Source organism: Lactuca saligna, chromosome 4 (genome assembly GCF_052625555.1).
Source record: "Lactuca saligna cultivar CGN05327 chromosome 4, ASM5262555v1, whole genome shotgun sequence".
In the NCBI taxonomy this organism is placed as follows: domain Eukaryota; kingdom Viridiplantae; phylum Streptophyta; class Magnoliopsida; order Asterales; family Asteraceae; genus Lactuca; species Lactuca saligna.
Genome location: NC_136420.1, coordinates 24,002,062 through 24,021,214, shown reverse-complemented (window position 1 = coordinate 24,021,214; position 19,153 = coordinate 24,002,062). Strand labels below are relative to the sequence as shown.

The 19,153-nt window shown below is 32.8% G+C and overlaps 2 protein-coding genes across 2 annotated transcripts; one reads left to right on the top strand and one right to left on the bottom strand.

The window, feature by feature from the left end:
• Positions 1 to 3,851: 3,851 nt before the first annotated feature.
• Positions 3,852 to 8,653, top strand: LOC145041390 (uncharacterized). Its single transcript, XM_078989420.1, has 4 exons — positions 3,852 to 7,106; positions 7,279 to 7,366; positions 8,013 to 8,140; positions 8,215 to 8,653. The coding sequence occupies exons 1-4, from the start codon at positions 4,045 to 4,047 to the stop codon at positions 8,504 to 8,506; spliced, it is 3,570 nt and encodes a 1,189-aa protein (XP_078845546.1). The 5' UTR covers positions 3,852 to 4,044; the 3' UTR covers positions 8,507 to 8,653.
• A 1,697-nt stretch (positions 8,654 to 10,350) lies between these two features.
• LOC145038353 (uncharacterized) lies at positions 10,351 to 11,672 on the bottom strand. Its single transcript, XM_078986740.1, has 4 exons — positions 11,477 to 11,672; positions 11,237 to 11,369; positions 10,729 to 10,857; positions 10,351 to 10,625 (listed from the first exon to the last, which is right to left on the bottom strand). Exons 1-4 carry the CDS (start codon positions 11,608 to 11,610, stop codon positions 10,515 to 10,517), a joined length of 507 nt encoding a protein of 168 aa, XP_078842866.1. The 5' UTR covers positions 11,611 to 11,672; the 3' UTR covers positions 10,351 to 10,514.
• Positions 11,673 to 19,153: the final 7,481 nt, after the last annotated feature.

The following is a 19,153-nucleotide window of genomic DNA, read 5'->3' as shown; positions in this document are numbered from 1 at the left end:
TTTCAACACTAGAAAATCATCGAACAATCTTCCCATCCTTCAAAACTCCTAAACTGGTACCCGTCATCTCAAGCCACCCTCGTAATATCTCGGGAACATCGGGCAAATGCATCCACATCTCTCTCATGTTCAGGGTTCCTCCAAAAATATGATATGCGACAAAGCGTAAAGGATCTGTAGGGCCTAACTGAAGGACCTCTAACTTCTCTAAACACTAAGGAATTGTGTACCCTTTAGTCAAACTTTGTAGAGCTTTCTTCATTTCAAATGCTAAATCGTCAGCAGTAACAGAAGTTCCATCAGGTGAAGAAGCAGACGATGAGGCACTAGGAGCTACAGGAGTTGAGGGTTTAGCCCTTTTGTTGGGGTTACCGGATGGTGTAGCAGTATATGGTGAACCAGTATATGGTGAACCAGCAGAAGGTGAAGTAGCAGAAGGTGAAGCTGCAGAAGGTGAAGCAGCAGAAGGTGGTGGCTCATGATGAGAAGTGTCAACACCACCATCATCCATTGCATCAAAAGGGGTGGCGGTGATCTGAAGTGGTGGAACACGACAGGAGGATGCGCCAGCTACTGATGATGATTGGGTTGAGTAACTCCTAAAATTACCAGTAGCACTATTTCCATCAAAAAGACGTGCACAAAGATCTGGAAAAGGCAATGGAATTGTTCTCAAAGAAGCAGCTTTCGGATGCCCCTAAACCCAAATGTAACAAGAAATAGTATAAGAATATTTGGCAACTTCAAACGTAAATGTTATATATATATATATATATATATATATATATATATATATATATACATATTATTGTATATTAATGTATATGTACCTTCTTAAAATCATCCCACTCCTCGGCTGTTAAATTAAAAGTGTTTGTTTGAGAATTGTATATATTACCGGTTTTGTTTTTTAAATATACCCATCTAGTGTATTTGGCTTTCAGATTGTCATATGCGTTTTTCATTTGTTTTTGAGTCAACTCAACCCCAAATTTCTCCTTAAGAACTCTTCCAAGCCTTATCCATGAATCTTTCTGCAAACTCAATCCTTTTCTACCAACACTCTCTACTTCTTCAATACAAGTATCCAATAAGCATTTTAAGTGCTCATTGGTCCATTGTTGTTTTTCTCCCATCTCTAATAACCAAATAACAATAAACAGTGAACAAGTAACATCATTATTTCAAGAAAAAGTTTTTATTTTCACAACAAATTTGTAATTTTGTTTTATTTTCAATCACAATAATGTGAAACTTTTTATTCAATTATAAATAATCTCAATTAGAGTGTTTTAATTCTAATTATAAGCATTGTTGATAATATGGGTGAGTGGAAATTTAACATTGTTGGTGTACATAACCTAAATTACATTCAAGGTATCATATAAGCATCATAAGAACATCATTCAAAACAAATAACAATAAACAGTGAACAAGTAACATCATTATTTCAAATAACAATAAACATCATTATTTCAAGAAAAAGTTTTTATTTTCACGACAAATTTGTAATTTTGTTTTATTTTCAATCACAATAATGTGAAACTTTTTATTCAATTATAAATAACCTCAATTAGAGTGTTTTAATTCAAAGTTTTCTAAAAAACTTTATAAATCAAATAAACTTCACTTTAACGACAAAAACTTTACTTCTATAAAATAAACAAAACTTATGTCTCTTTTTGATGCTTTCTATCATATACATACAAAATCAACAATCATATACATATACACTATCATATAAATATACACAATCAATAATCATATATATATATATATATATATATATATATATATATATATATATATATATAACTTTGAATTACTGCATATTTAAGTAATACAATCAATTCTAATTATAAGCATTGTTGATAATATGGGTGAGTGGAAATTTAACATTGTTATTGTATATAACCTAAATTACATTCAAGGTATCATATAAGCATCATAAGAACATCATTCAAAACAACAGGAGGCATGCCCAGGCTTGACAATAACATACTTAAACAGAAAATTTGGGTGCTACCATTACAGGTTTAACATCTAGGTTCAATTGCTAATTGAAGCACAAACACATACATAATTGGACTTTTTCGATCAAACAAACCAAGTTGGAGATGTTACAGGTTTAACATCTCGGTATTTCATTCAAAATCAAATCCAATTTCACATTCAAAGATAAATTACTTTCATTACAAATGTTTTTATTTTACAGCTCTTTTATGAGTTATGCATCAATTAACATAAATTCTGAACTATAGCTTCAATGCAACAGAAAGAAGGGAATAACAGAAAGTCGGGAGAAGAAGGAAGATTGACAGCAGGAAAAAAATAATAATAAACGAACCTGTGAGGTCGAAGTCTCCGGTGTAGCTGTGGGGGCGACGGTCTCCGGCCGGTGGCTTCACAAGGGAGTCGCTGGTTAACGGCGGCGAGCAGGGTGGAGTACGATCGATCGATCGATCGAGGGTTGTTGTTCGCCGGCTGCTGCAATCGACTATGATGGTCGGAAAATCGGAGGACGCCGGATCGGAGAGGAAGGCGGCGATCGATGGCTTTGATCGGAGAGGAGGGTTGCGACGGTGGTGGTCGCTGCAAGGTGGAGCACGATCGATCGATGGAGGGTTTTTTCTGGGAGGGTTGGACGAGGACTGGAGGCGGAAGCAAAAAAAAAAGACGCGTTTTTTTTTTTAGGTTAAAGGGCTTGCAGACTTTAGAAGATGCTATCCCATATCTGTGTGGTGAAGACCTCGCGCAGACGTTTTTATGTCTGCGCACTTCAGAAAAACAAACAGACTGCAAACCATTATGTCTGCGTGTGGTCTGCGCCTCGCAGACAGAAGAGGTCACGCAGACCTGCAGAGAAAAAACAAACACCCTCTAAGTTTTTGAGTCAAATGCCATATAAGAGGTTAAAAGATAATGTTTGAAATATCAAGTGACTTGTAGTTTATCCATATAAGATCCCGTTTGATAGATATATTTTCAGATCCAAACAGATCTTTCTGACTGAATAGGTCAGAAAGACCGTTTGATTTGTACAAAAAAAGTTTTTCCCGATAAGATGTTTTTCCTGTAAATCTCCAAAATTATATCTTTTTTGACCGAATGAACCGAAAAGACAATTTTGCCCTAAACTTCGCATCTTTCTTTCTTTTATTCTAGCTTAGGATTTAGGAGAACCATTTCATATATAAAGTTTTAATCCGAACAACAATCTAATACGATCATTTTTCATTATCCAATAAGTTATTCAAATTTACAATCAAACAATAAATTTTCTGAGACGCATGTGTCCATAAAGCAATATCAATGGAGCTAAGTTTTATGAAAAATTGTCTATAGGGGCTGTTTGTTTTTTTTGTGAAGAGCTGCGCAACCACTTTTGTCTGCGCCGCGCAGACAACGCGCAGACATATGCCCTCGTAGAGTGTTTGTTTTTTGGAAGTGCGCAGACCAAAAAACGTCTGCGCGAGGTCTTCCTGGCGCAGACATGAGCCACTGTCTTCAAAGGTCTTCAGACCTCATTTTAACCCAAAAAAAAAAAGACCACCCGTTTTTTTTTTCTTTCTCTTTTTACTGAAAATGCATTTTTAATCGTTATTTTAATCGTTATGACATGAAATTAAGTTTGAAAAATTAATTTATTTCAATAGCTGCAAACGTTAAAAACAAACAGTCTTCTTATTGCAGACTGCAGAGATTTGGACAGATGTGATCCGCAAACTGCAGACATTTTAGATTAAAAAAACAAGCAGCTGGTTCAAATCTTTTTTGGAAACAAAAATAAATAATTTAAAAATAATAAAGATAGTGGTTAAAAGTTAAAACTTATACCGTGGGTTGTTTTTGTTAACTGGGATGCTTCGAGCGTTCAGCTAACCCAATTCTTCCATCCTCAAACTCCGTCACTTCCATCTGATCTATCTGCTACTCTCAGATGGCAATATATCCAGATGCTTCAATCCAAAGATTTTTCAACAACTCACTTCTAACATCAAGGTAAGAAAGAATCCCTTCATTCCTCAACAATCGATAGTAAAGATGATGCACACCACTTGTTTAAACTCAGCTGTATCACTTAGATGCGGAGTTTCTCCATCTTCACTGTTCACTGATCCTACTTACTACCTGGATGCTAGATTCGATAGCAGCCCTTTACTCATCTCATCATCATTCAGCTCTTCTTGTTGTTGTTGCTGCTGTTGCTGTGCTGCTAATAGTAATTTAATTTATAACAGATTGCCCAGAATAAACCCTAGCTATTTATGTAACGGGTTGCGACAATCCACCTTGATTCAATTCTCACCTAGTAAAAGATTAACCTTTCATGGTAGTAGGAGACAATCTTGTAACACTACTTCTGGGTTTTCGTCGCTTACTGATTCTGATCGAAATTATTACTACGAAAAACTTTCCTCTTTCAAGGAGAAGAGGAAATTAGGAAAGGGTAGGTGTTGGGGGATTGAAGATAAGAAGAAAAAACAGTCATTTAGTAATGCCATTGAAGATGATTGCTTGAATGAAGTTGAAATGTTGCTTGATTTGTTGACTGAGGAGGTTGGGTTAGAGAGCATTGGTGTTAGAGAGAGAAAAAGAACCAATAAGAAGGATCATCATCATGAAACAAAAATTGTGGGTTCTGGTGCTTTAAAGAGGGATTTGAAGCATGATAATAAATCTGTAAAAATCCAGTGTATGGAGGAAGAAGATAGGAGATTAATCAACAAGAAAAAAGAGGAAGAAAGGGGAACTTTTGTGAAAAAGAACAACCATGAAAGAAAGAAAGAAGGGTCTAGTTGTTCATCTTATTACTCGGTTTCTTCTACAGGTGAGTTTGATAGTGACAACGATGTTGAAATCAAACATGATGTTGGAGAGTCTTCAGGTGATTATAAAGATGATCAGAGAATTGATTGTTATAAAAGCTATGATGAAGAAAATGTTGAAAGGCGACATGAGATCTTGAAGAAGAAGAATAGTGCAGAAAGTTATTATGGGAATGAAGAATGGAGAAAGAAATCTGAAAAGAAGCTTAATGTAGAGTCTAGTCAACAGCAATCACAAGTTTCTATTAGTCAACATAGTGAAAAAGCTAATAGAATCACTGATCAATCTCAATCAAGAATGAAGTATGAAAGATTCATGGAATCATCAGAAACAGATAATAAGATGGAATTGAACTCCACCATGCAAAATAAGTTAAATACATCATCAGTTCAGAATGTTACTCAAAAAGACGAATACAGAAAGCAATCAAATGTGATTTCAGAATCATCAGTTCATCATAATAACATGAAAAAAGCCTCTTCATCTTCTTCTTCAATGCTTGAGGCGAGAATTAAAAACCAGGAACACAATTCAACACAAGTTAGTTCTCAGATTGAAGAAAAACAGGAAAGAATCAATCAGTTGACCTCATTACAAGAATCTAGATTAAAATCACAACAAATCTCAAGAATTTCAGATACTCAAATTTCTAAAACCGGGAATTCTTCTGTTTCACATAAGCAATCTGAAATCAGAAATGAAAAACAAGAACTGCATTTAGATACTTTAAGAACAACAGATAGAAGAGAAGAAAAACAGGAAAGAATCAATCAGATGACCTCATTACAAGAATCTAGATTGAAATCACAACAAATCTCAAGAATTTCAGATACCCAAATTGCTAAAACTGAGAACTCTTCTGTTTCACACACGCAATCTGAAATCAGAAGTGAAAAACAAGAAGTGCATTTAGATACTTCAAGAACAACAGATAGAAGAGAAGAAAAACAGGAAATTTCAAGAATTTCAGACACCCAAATTGCTAAAACTGACAACTCTTCTGTTTCACACACACAATCTGAAATGAGAAGTGAAAAACAAGAATTGCATTTAGATGATTCAAGAACAGCAGAGAAAGTTACCATGGCTGAAAAACTTGATCTAAGAAGAAAAAAGAATTCATCATCTAGGGTGGAATTAATGGAAGGAACCTCAGAATCAATGAAAACTGGTAAAAAAACAACAAAAGCTTCAAGTTTTAATATTGGCATGGAGTCATCTACTACTTACAAAGCTTTAAAACTGAACCCTGAAACCGAAACTAATCTTCAAGAAAGTGGGGCCCAGTTATCTCAACATATTGAAACCATCAATGAGAGTTCCAGAATCCATCAATCTGATGTGATTGCATCAGCAGATGAAGAACACAAATCCTCAAGTCATTTTCTTGGTGACTTTGTCAAGAATGCAAATAACAAACTCACAGCTTCTCAAAATCAACAAGAGGAGAAAACCCATGAACAGGATTTCGTGCATGAAGATGATGATGATAATAATACTACATCTGGTGAATCTTTAAAAAAGAATGGAAGATCATTATGGAATGTTATTGGAGATGTAATCCGATTTCGTTGGTCATCTGAAACACATATTTCAAAAGCTTCATCGATTCAATCAAACAGTGAAGCATGGTTTTCTGGACATGAACATGAACATGAACATGAAGATTCAAATGATGAAAATGTGAAAACAGGAATTACAAAAAGTCGATCTAGATCTAGATCTAGATCTAGAAGGCGTACAGATGATTCACCATTGTTGTTATTGTCGTCATCATCAAACCCTAATCAAGAATCTTCATCCAAAACCATGTCTCCTCCATCTGTAACTGAAGAATCATCGTTTCCAGTTCCTGCAATTCGCATGAGAAGGTCTCCTGTAGTGAAAAGATCAGGGAGTAGTGACACTGATGCATCTGGTAGTGGCAAAATGGTAAATACAACTGAAATATCACCTGCTTCCAGCAGTGGCAAAATGGTAAATACGAATGAAACATCACCTGGATCTAGCAGTGGCAAAATGGTAAAAGTGGATGAACCGATTTTATCTACTGGAGCATTGAGGCAAAGGAAACTTGCAAGAATAGATCAAGTTTCTAAAGATAGATTTGATGAATGGGAGGAAGCTTATGATATAGAAACAAAACAAAGAAAAATTGATGAATTTTTTATGAAAGAAGCGATTTTGGAAGCTAAAAAGGGTGCTGATTTTTGGGAAGTTCCTGTTGGAGCTGTTCTTGTTCATGATGGGAAGATAATTGCTCGTGGATATAATCTGTAAGTTTCTTCAAATCTGAAAATAAAGACTTAATGTATTAAGACACTCACCTTTTATGTATTTTTCGTTCTTCTTTTTTCCTCCAAATTAATGAATGGATGAATATTGTGAAGTTTGTTTTTTTGAAATGTAAGGGTAAAATGGTCATTTAGTAAAATTTGTGTTTTTTAGGGTAGAAGAGTTGCGTGACTCCACTGCTCATGCTGAGATGATTTGTATACGCGAGGCGTCAAATAATCTACGCTCATGGAGACTTTCGGTAACACATTTTAGCTGTGTTTGGCACATCACTGCTAGCTGATTTTTCGAGCTTTTTTGAATTGTCATGTTTGGTAAACCAAAAAGTAGCATATAAGTTAGCTTTTTAAAAAAGCTACTTAGACTAGCTTTTTTTAAAATAGCTTTTTAAAAAAATTCCAAATATACCCCTTAGTTAATTGTAGAAAACATATTCGTTGTATGTTGATAACTAAGTTTTATTTATTGTAGCTTTGGAGGGATAAAAATCTTATGTTTGCAAGTTTTTGTTGGTTTTACCCAAAGTCAAATTAGGTCCATTAACCAGAAAAAAGGATAAAACCGAACATTTCTGTAACGACTTTAAAAAATCAGAGGGTAAATTTGAAAAAAAAAAAAAAGTTGCAAATATCCGGTTTTAACGAACCTAAAATCCGTAAAAAGGTAAAACCAACAAAAACTTGCAAATCTAAGGGTTTTTATGTCATTATCTCTTCTTTTAAATAACTTATAGTTTTACCAAACGTTATTTTTAATCAACTAGTTTTTTAGCTAGTACACCAAACATAACCTTTATGTCCATTTTTTTTTCACTATCTTTTTATATAATGTTTATATATTTGTGTTGTTCATTTTTTTTTTTTTTTTTTTTTTAATATCTTTTTTAGGGTAGCACACTTTATGTAACACTTGAACCATGTCCCATGTGTGCTGGAGCAATCCTTCAAGCCCGGATTGACACTCTTGTATGGGGAGCTCCAAATAAGCTCCTTGGAGCCGATGGGAGTTGGATCAGGTATTTTTCAGGGTTTAGGGTTTTAGGGTTTTCAAGATTTAAAAATTTTTCATTTTGATTTTTTTTTTTTGTAGATTGTTTTCTGATGTGGATGGAGGAAATGGGTCTGATAAACCAGCTGCCCCTGTCCACCCTTTCCACCCCAACATGAGTGTAAGAAGAGGGGTATTATCGTCAGAATGCGCAGATGTGATGCAACAGTTTTTTCAGTTAAGAAGAAAGAAGAAAGAGAAGAAAGTTGAAACTGAAACTGAACCACCAACTCCACCACCTTCGTGTCTTCCAATCGTTACAAATCGTCATCATCATCATTCAAAGTTGTTGAGTAAGATTCATGGTGCATTCAATGTCATGTTTTGTTTATAGATGAGATGTTTCTTCATTGTATTTAATAATTAGTATTCTTTTTGGGAATGTGTTTGTTTTGATATGTTGTGTGATTCAAAATCAAAAACCATGTTGTGATCTCTTCATCTTTTTATGATATGTAAGTTTAATAGTTTTCATTTTTAATAGATTTTAGTTGAAGTATTATTGAGAAACTAAATGCATTTTGTTAAATATCTGAACGTGAATCAAATAAAATATTTTCAAGTATACTTTATAATTGGGATAAGTAAATGTGCATATGTTTATTTATTTATTTATTTCTTATAAAGAAAATAATAACAAATTACAAATCTAACCTAATAAATGAAAACGATTTTGACACATGTCATGTTCTTTATGATTTTGTCACATCTAATTTTCTTAAATATTATGGATTTTTTTATTTTTCACGTTTTTTTCATTTTACTTACATTAAAATTTTTGGAATTAAATACATAGTTTATATATATGTAAAGTATTTAATTATATTAAACTCTTAGAGTAATTGCTATACAAATTTTAATTTCCTTCCTTTTTAATTCCGTGATAATATACATATGTTAGTCAATTTCATAGCTAAACTCTATTAACAATTCCACTTGTCATTTATTTTCTTTTTCATTTCCAATATATCATTAATTTAGTTTCTATAAATTAAACATATCATAATATCATAATGATTATTAATTTCAAATTTTATATTTTAAATTTCAATTTCAAATAAATTTACAATTTAAATCTTTGTATTTAATATTTTCTTATAATTAATCAGTTTAGTACACGGTCTAACAACTAAACATATAATTTTAATTTATTTATTTTTCCTATGTTTTTTTTTCTCATAAATTTCACTTAATTTAGATTTCAAATTCAAATAAACTTCTCATTCAATCCTTTTTATTTAACATTTTCTCACATAATATAAATACAAATAGTATATAGATATTATTATAACTAATAAAATAATAGAAAAATCACATTAACTTTTGTTTTCGTATGAAGCTATTTAAATTAACTGATTGATTACCTTGTTTATAAGCTAAAACTGAATCTCATTAGTTCGTATGCCACGCTAATTATCATTTAAAAAATCTAGAGTATATATTTAATAATGTTAACAAAATAAAAGATAAAATTATTATATATAGTTAGAAAATTGTGAAAAAATGATAAAAATATTATATTACCGTTACAAATTTCATATTTAATATTAGATTTTAAAAATGTGACTGCTTTTAAAATTAAATAAATTAATTAGTCAATATGTACATAATTATAAATTTTAGAAAAGATAAAAAAAAAATATTATATAACCATCACAAATGGCTATTTAATATCATAGATAAAAATTAAATAAATTAATTAGTCAAATAATAATAATAATAATAATAAAGATTTGAGGTGTTAAATATAACAAGGAATTAAAATGTATTATTATTTAGCTGATACTAATTGCACTATACCCAAAACTCAAAACATTTGGTAAAATCTATGTGGTTGATTATATTGAAATTTTTTTTTTTACATTTTCCAATAGTAAAAATTTACATTTTCCAATAAGGGTAAAATGGTCAAAATATTGAAAAACTCTCCCACCAGCAACCTTGTAATCCAAAAGCACCAGGTCTTAAAAAAACGGATGAAACGTTTAAGCATATGACACCAAAACATCCCCACACCATAAAACCAAACAGGGGTAAAATGGTCAAAGTAGAGAAAAGACAACCACACCCCACCCACTATTTATCTTTAAACTTGGATCCAATTGCAGCTGAAAACCACCAATGATTACCTTTAAGATATGATTAAACAGGGGTAAAATGGTCAAAGTGATTTTCACATATTAAAAAGAGACACTCTCCCATGAAGATTCTTACTTCTATGTAATTAAAAGTTAGCATTTTCCAAACATTATATGATTCAAAACTCCTTGCAAATAAATATATCTATACTAGCAAAATCCAGATCAAAATTTACAAAATAAATCTAAACTCATGTTGATTTCTTAAACTTGATCTGTTGTATCAGAAGTTATATCTATTTCCTCCCTTAAATCATATTCAACCACAAGATTCAGATTGTCAACAAGTTTGTGATACTGCAAACACCCTGTGCACTGAAAAGTGAAAACAAATAATCCATACATCAGAATTTAAAAAAAGAAAAATAACATTTTTCATTGAATTTGTGATATTGAGAAAATGAAACAGAAAAAATACCTGTACAAAAACTGTCCCTTTTTCATAAGCTAATCTGTTTATGAGCTTTTGTGATCTTACACCACAAGAATTGCAGGTAAAATGCAATAACAAGCTTCTTCTCGGGAGTTTGAGGTCTATTGTTGCTCCCTTCAAGTTTCCATGTTCAAAGAAACAACAATTTAAGTTCAAGAACTGATAAGAAATCATGAATTAAGAAAGATATTTGTGAAATGTTTGATCATTTTCAACTGTAGGCGTTCCATTATCTTGAAATTGTATCCTTTTGGCTTAAACAGAAGTAGTAAAGTAACAAATTATATGAACTTTGTTTGATTCTAAACACAAACCCCTATTATCAATCATACAAAAAAATCTAACTCTCAATTTAGTAGCAACTAAAATTTTGATTATTTGCAGTCAATTCCAGGTTACAGTAATGCCAAATTCATCAATAATTTTCACCAAGTTCGAAATGTCATTGTGAATGATTATAACAAGACAACAAATTAAAAAGAGATGTACATACGGGATTTGATTCGTGAGAGCCAGAAGATCCTTCCGATTCTTGACACGCTTCAGGATTATCTTCAACCAAACAAGAAATCACAACAGGGGAAACCTGTCTTGATTCCTTTGTTTTTGAATAAGAAATCCCCAATCTGTTAACCGAAATGAATTGAGTAATCAAAGGCAGAAACACTTACTTGAACGCTTGTTAATAATTTTAGTAAAAATAAGAAAACTAGATTGGAAAGCGAAGACATGCCTGGGAAATTTGAGGGTTAAGTTAGGTTGAATGAAATTACGACATGGAAGAAGGACAAGTCTTGGTCTTTGAGCTTTGAGCGTTGTAACTAACGAAGGCATAGAAAAGACGGTAGAAGCCATGGAGCCTTGCATCTGTGTTTTTCAGGAACGGAGTGGCACAAAATGGCTCCTTGTTGCCCTGCATCTGACATTGCTCTTTGGTGTAGGAAATCAAAATGACAAAACGGCCCATGCTTTTATGAAATTTTAATTTTAGAGTTTATGGTTTATTAATAACACAACAGAAAATAGCTATTTTTTAATAAAAGTTTATATATAATACACTGATATGCTTTTGAACTTTTTTTTTATTTTTTTTTTTATTTTTTATATATATATTTTTAATAACCATTAATTTTACACAAAATTACATAGATAGTCCATGCATTACAAATAGCCAGAAACTAAGGTTTATTTTATTTTATTTTTAATAATATCAATGATCTCTATATTTTCTAAAACTTTCACGAATAGTATTTTTGTGTCTAACATTGTCTTATTTTAATCATTAACCAAATCATATGCCATTCATGTGAGGGTATTTTAGTATTTTAATGATGTCTTATTTATGTGTTAAATACCCAAATATACCATTCACTATTACACCAATGATCTCTCTCTCTCTCTCTCTATATATATATATATATATATATATATATATATATATATATATATATATATATATATATATATATATATATATATATATATATATATATATATATATATATATATATATATATATATATATATATATATATATATATCGATTGGTCGAATCAATTAGTGATTTCTATTCTAACATTGTAATTATTGGCCTCATACAACTATGTATGATTGCACTACTAAAACTACATTCCATTCTCAGTTGCATCACATACCATATCCATTTCAACTAAGGCCTTGTACGGAGTTTTGGGTTCCTTTTCCATTAAGTACACGTGTGTATCAACACTAATTTCTTTGATTTGATTTATGGAAAAAATGAAAAATTGTTCAGTTGTGGACTTGACTTCTTTCTGATTATTTTTTAGAAGACACATTTGAATCTATAATTTTGAAGTTCATGTATTTTATATTTTTGGCACGTTCGCAATAATCTACGCATATCAACCTTGAATCAAGCAACAATTTCTCTTCCAACATTATAATTATTGACCTCGGATGACTATGTATGATTGTACTATTAAAACTCTCGGTCGCTCCATTCCCAGCTGCATCACATACGATATCCACTTCAATGAAGGCCTTGTGCCAAGTTTCGGTTATCTTTTCTATTAGTTACTTGTATGTATCAACACTAATTTACTAAGTTACTATATATATATATATATATATATATATATATATATATATATATATATATATATATATATATATATATATATATATATATATATATATATATATATATATATATTGTTTTGTTTTTTGTTTTTTTCTATATAAGGCACCTTTAAATCTATTGTTGAAGTTCCTGTATATATTTATTGCATATTCGAGATAATCTACATGTGGTATCATTTCTTTCACAATTTCTATTAATCCATTGTAAACGATAAAAATAGTTAGATCTAAAAGTATACCATGAAACCAAAAAATGTTAGGAAGACATAGCTTTGTTTGTTAATGATGATTGTCATTCCATCACCGGTGCTAATATCTATTCCTACGTCTTCCATCACCAATTCTATAAACTGTTTTTATGTCTCCTTGTTTCCAACGAAAAAAGCTGTGCGGATAGCTATGTACATATGACTGTTTGCATCATGTCTAAGTGCTAAAAGCAATTCCATTTGACAAACAATAAAAAAGCACCCATCTAGGTTAATTACTTTCATGACCCTCTATCCACCCATTATTTATACTCTTGAAAAAAACATAGAAACGATTAAAGTAGTTATTTCCAACCTGCATGGCATTAAAAATTTAAAATCTAATTTAATAGTTGAACCAATGTTATATTTCCCTAATTCCTTTATATAGTTCCACAATTTTGCATAATGGGCTTCCAAACAACCTTCAAGCTTTACAAAAGCAACTTTCATGGTTCTTTTGCACTACTTCCACACTAGACTTAAAATAAACCTTTACTAAATGTTAGCTTTGTACAATTATGGCTTGCTTCCAAGGACTTAATTTGAAAACTTTTTTTGTTGGTCATCAACAATGTCCAAAGGCAAAACAACAAACATTTCTTTTAATCTTTTTTGGTCTCCCATAACCCACAACTACTCAAAGTTTGTCATTGGTCTCGTAATGCAAATCATTTCTGTTTGCAGCTGAGCAACTTGTAAGTAAGTTTCTTTGTTGATCTTTTTATTCAAAGACCATGTCACAATTCGGTATCATTGTCTTTCAATCTAAGATAGGACCATTGTCGGGTTTTTTTTTTTTTTTTTTTTTTTTTTTTTTTTTTTTTTTTTTTTTTTTATAAATAATTTCTTAGAGTAAATTATTGAAATCATCCCTATGGTTTGGTTAAAATTACACGTTTGGTCCCTAACTTTTTTTCACACCCGGATCATCCCTATGATTTGATTTTGTTGCGTTTTTCATCCCTTACATACATAAAGTTAGGTACCAAATGTGCAATTTTAACCAAACCATAGGGACAATCTGAGTGCAAAAAAAAGTTAGGGACTAAACGTGCAATTTTGACCAAACCATAGAGATGATTTCAATAATCTACTCATTTTATTATTATTATTATTATTTTTAACCTCATGGCCAGTGTCGGTTGCATTTTTCTCCTTTTTAAATTTCTTGTTCTATTGGGCAATCATCAAACAAACCATTATCTGCATACGACAAAACTCCTGTGTTATTCAAAAAACTTTGGATAGGGTACAAAATGTTTTTAACTTGCATTGAAGGTCTAAAATCTAGAATTTACTGTGATTTTAATCCAAAAAAATTGAAAGGACTGTTTTGCTCTTCTCATTTCTTTTTTGTATTTTTATAGTTGTTTTAATACCTTATTAATTAAAAAACAAACAAAAGAAAATTAAAAAATATGTCTGGTCCACCCAACCCACATGTTCTCTCTCTCTCTCTCTCTCTCTCTCTCTCTCTCTCTCTCTCTCTCTCTCGTAAACACACCGACCCAAATTTGTCTTTCTTTTTCACCTCCAAAAGCATTGAACTGCCCTCTCCATTAGAACCAAAAGTTGCCTTCTACTCCCACAAATCCATTGCAATCCTTTCCCGTCAGCAACCTGAAATCAGATGTGAGGAAAAAGTTTCACGAACTGGTCTAGAGACTTTTGAGATGGTTGCTATGTTCTGTTATGCCTTGAAAATCGAGTTATCGTCGTCCAACGTCGCTTATATATGTTGCGCATCAGAAGTTTGAGAAGCCTCTCACCGTCATCGATCCATCTCTATTTAGTTTGTCAGAGGACGAAGAAACATCGAGTGCTGGTGGCAAAAATATGGGAGCCACCACTGGATCCACCACCATTCATGAAGATACAACTCATCACTTACTATATTTCCCCTTCCAAAATCACCATTAAAGATCTGCTTGATAAACCCCTCAATACCGTATCTCCACCACGTTTCAACAACAAAAGATGTCCAACAAAATTAATACCCTAAATATTACATACTAAAATAGTGTATAGTGGTAAAGGGATCGTATCCATGGAGATTGGTTCAATTTAAATCTCTATGTAAATCACTTGTTCACGTACTTGTAAAACAAAAGTAAAAGTAAAATGGGGGGTTTAAATCTTTTTGATTGTTTGACAAAATTAAAACTAGCTAGAATGTAAATATGACAAGTAAACAAGTAAAAGATTTGATTAAATTCAATGAAGTGAAATTGGTTGATATTGGGATACACCACATGGATGACATAGTTGACTTATCATTAGGCTAAAAGAAACAACAATTGTGAATTGGTTTAACTTGGCTATAGCAACTCATAAGCACAAATTACCTCAACTCTTCTTAGATATTAAAATGATTAGAGGAGCTCTAACACATTCTCTTAAATAAAGTCACAAAATCAATGAAGCATATAATCTTGTGAAAATCAATTAGCTTTAGGTTCTAAGAGTTACCAAGTCCAAAAGATAATCAAATGCTTATATTATCATTATGGAGGAAACATTCCCATGGTCTAAATGAAATGAAAACAAACATATAAACCATTTGTTTCTTACTAATTTGAGGGTCCATTACTTAACCAAGAAATTAGTCAACAAAAATAAATATTTATTCATCTAAGCTCATGATCAAAGATAAACAAACATAACAAGATGTTTAGCTAGAAAACATTCCCATAAACTTCAACACAAGAGAGCATTTAGTCTTCAAAGAAACCAATCAACCATCGGATTTAATCCTAATCAACCAAATTTTGTTTAGTCAAACATGGCTAAACTCAAAGAAACAAAGTTAGAGAAGATTGTACCATACATTCTACAAGATTCAAGAGCAAAAATGATGAAGTTCTTGAGGGTTCTTGGCCTTCCAAAAGCTCCAAAATCTCCAAAGAGTTGTTCAAATTTCGGATGTGCAAGGGTGTGCAAAAGATGCACACCAACTTTCACCACATAGCCCTCTAAATGAAATTCCGAAACTGCCCCTGTAGAGTCGTGCATGGCCGCGCAACCCTGCGCGGGTGGGTTTGCACGGGTGGTATCAGATCATGAGTTCTTGAGAGTTTGGGCCTCCACAGCTTAGCCCACTTGGCCCAGTTCAAGTCCAAACAACTTCTAGCCTATTTTTATTTAAGTTCACTTTATTTTAAGCCCAATTTGGCTTCTCCAAATCCTCCAAAGCTCGTAAACTCGCCCGATTAACGACCTCCACACGATCGAATATTCTCCCGCATCTTGCAATTTTAAAGTTCATTTTCTCCAAGCCTTCAAATAATCATCCAACCCACTCCATGCATCAACTCCATTATCACTAAGCCTATAATTCTCGACTTCCTCTTATTCCAATCGCTTTCCAGACGTCCCGAACACTCCCGCTCCACTAATCTCCATGAAATCTGTAATAAAGCTCACGAAACTAGAAAGTACCCGAAGTGGTCATAAAATAACAAAAAGGAAAATATGCATGGAAATTAACTAAATTATAGATTAAATAAACTAAAATAAACTATAAAAAGAAGTAAATAAAATAAACTATCAAATCACCCTAAGCTTAAACCTTACTTGTCCTCAAGTAAGACAATACTAAAATGAACTCGGGATGAATTATCCTAAGAAAAATAAAAAGAATGGATAGAAACATAGAACCTAATCACCATTAGTCAACATGGTCATAATTGATCTCGTTGTTATCTCACGAATTTTTCATCCGATGACAATGGAACCATAAACCAAATCTAGGACAACTCCTCTATGTGAGTAAGGAGGGATGGTTAGTTGCAGCCCCAATGGAACATGCATACAATGAAGAACATCTATAGTAGGGAGAAAGCAGTTGGATGGGATCATGTGGAACTCTTCTTTAAGTGTACACTCTGATCTTACATCTTCCGGTTACGCTCATGTGTAATTGGGTTTAATCGCTCGGGCACCGTTGTAGGAATTGATTCACTTAGTGTTGGCCCAAACCTCCCATTGTATCTAACTCGACAGTCTCCCTAACATCACCAATTTGCGAAAAAAAACTCGATCTATATACAACAAAACAAGCCTATATAAATGAATATCAAACGCCGGGTGACCAAAATGTTGGAAAATTTGTTCAATAATTGAACCGGTCACCCATCTGTGACAGCTGCAGTTGGAAATTTGCTTACCATTCTTTTTTTTTTTTTTTCTTCTTCTTTTTTTTAAAACTTTGGAAGTATCAATATGATAACACATACTTGAAGATAATGTACTAACAATCAAATTTTTTAACAAGAAAGCCTTTTGACTCAAAATTTGGTTCCCAAAAGTGTGTAAGTGGAACCAAAAGGGTAGTAATATAATCTGAATGGTCTAAGTGTGAAACTGATTATGTGTGGAGCATAAAGATGTAATGTAAGCTCCTTTTCAAGCTTGTGATTTCTCAAAAATGATGAAAATGTCCAAATGCGAACTAGAAGACTCTAGAATCCTAAGAAAATCGCAAAAAGAATATGGTGATGCAAGGAGACTGGATATAGATTCTACTCGGGGACAAGCACCAATGCTTCATCCTAACAGTTCAAACATGATCAAGTGTGATCCTCTCGGCGGTATTGACCGCAAGGCTAAAAACATCCATTGCTATAGTATATCCTACAGTTGTTAGTATTGCATGCATAATTCTTCATGAAACTCCCTGGCCATGATCACTTACCCTTTTAAGCTTCCAACATTTGATCCTAAGTATGAAGTCCCAAACTGCAACTATTGGTCCCGGTTCGATGGGTGAGATAGCAACAAGATCCTGGACCAATAATGATACAATAACTGTGAACTTGTTCCATGACATCCAAGGGGGTGAGAATAAAAAGACAACAAAAATTCATGAATGCTAATGCCCTAAGCTAAATGTTATACAAGAATAAAAAATGGAAAAGAAGAAAATAAAATCTTTTTGGAATTTTATAAAAAAAATGAATACGAATTAGCCTAAAACTAAAATGATATGAAACTAACTAAAAATGCATGAAAAAAAAGGAAATGCCCCACCCCAAGCTTAAGAACAAGCATTGTCCTCAATGCTTGAGGAAAGGGCGAAAATGACCTAAATCAAAGGGTTGGGCAACAGGAAATGCCCATAGTGATAGTGGTTTTGTGAAATTCCAACTAGTAGAACTCTGACAATCTTGAATTTTCCGACGAGGTGGGGGATTGGGAGCTTATGCTCTTGAGAGAAATGGATTTTGAGGGAAGAACATGATGAACACAAGGGAGAAATAAAGAAGAAGGCTGCATTCATAGGTCATATGGTAAAAAAAAGTCAACAAGTCAAACCACTTAAAGATTTGGTCAAAGATGGTAAAAAATCGTTAAAAATGGCCCAGGGTCATGCAGGTCGCGCAGAAGGGGCACGCAGCCGTGCAACCTTCTCAGTTAAATTATCATTTTCACACTTTATCCATTTGATCAACTCTACCCGCGCAGACCACCCACACAACAGCATGCGCTCGCACAACCTACCTGCGCAGACCACCCGCACAACAGCACGCGCTCGTGCAAGTTGCAATTCCTGATCATCTTTTTTGCTTCATTTTCTTCTGTTTCTTCACATTTTCTTGGAGTGGATGGCCCCGAACATATGGAAACACTTAATTCCACCAAAGAAAACTCCTTGAGGATCCTAAAAACATCTTCAAACTTTTTTATTCTAATTTAAAAACATGAAAGCACAATGCTTTCCAAAAATGCTCTTCTTTAACGTCTTTAGCGAGATGCCTGCAAACTTCACTTTAACAATTTAGGGCGTCCAAATGGAAGAAATATTGGACATTTAAATCAAAACCTTCATAGAATGGATTCAATCGATGTCCATTAGCCTTGCAAATTTTCCCCGTGTCGACATTTTTTAATTTCCACACCTCCATTTGGACTCTTTTCTTGTATTTGACTTTCTTTTTACGGGAGAACCATACCTGACTTAGACCTTTAATAATAGAAATCGTCCAACCATATTCTTTCTTGTACTTGTTCATTATGATGAGCAACTCTTCCCTCTTTGA

Bases quoted from the DNA above. Each gene is read 5' to 3' on its own strand.
- LOC145041390 (XM_078989420.1), top strand. From the start codon at position 4,045: ATGATGCACACCACTTGTTTAAACTCAGCTGTATCACTTAGATGCGGA. The intron at 7,367-8,012 runs GTAACACATTTT...TATCTTTTTTAG, and splicing joins TACGCTCATGGAGACTTTCG to GGTAGCACACTTTATGTAAC. The intron at 8,141-8,214 runs GTATTTTTCAGG...TTTTTTTTGTAG, and splicing joins GCCGATGGGAGTTGGATCAG to ATTGTTTTCTGATGTGGATG.
- LOC145038353 (XM_078986740.1), bottom strand. From the start codon at position 11,610: ATGCAAGGCTCCATGGCTTCTACCGTCTTTTCTATGCCTTCGTTAGTT. The intron at 10,858-11,236 runs GTATGTACATCT...GGAAACTTGAAG, and splicing joins GCTCTCACGAATCAAATCCC to GGAGCAACAATAGACCTCAA. The intron at 10,626-10,728 runs GTATTTTTTCTG...TTCACTTTTCAG, and splicing joins AAGGGACAGTTTTTGTACAG to TGCACAGGGTGTTTGCAGTA.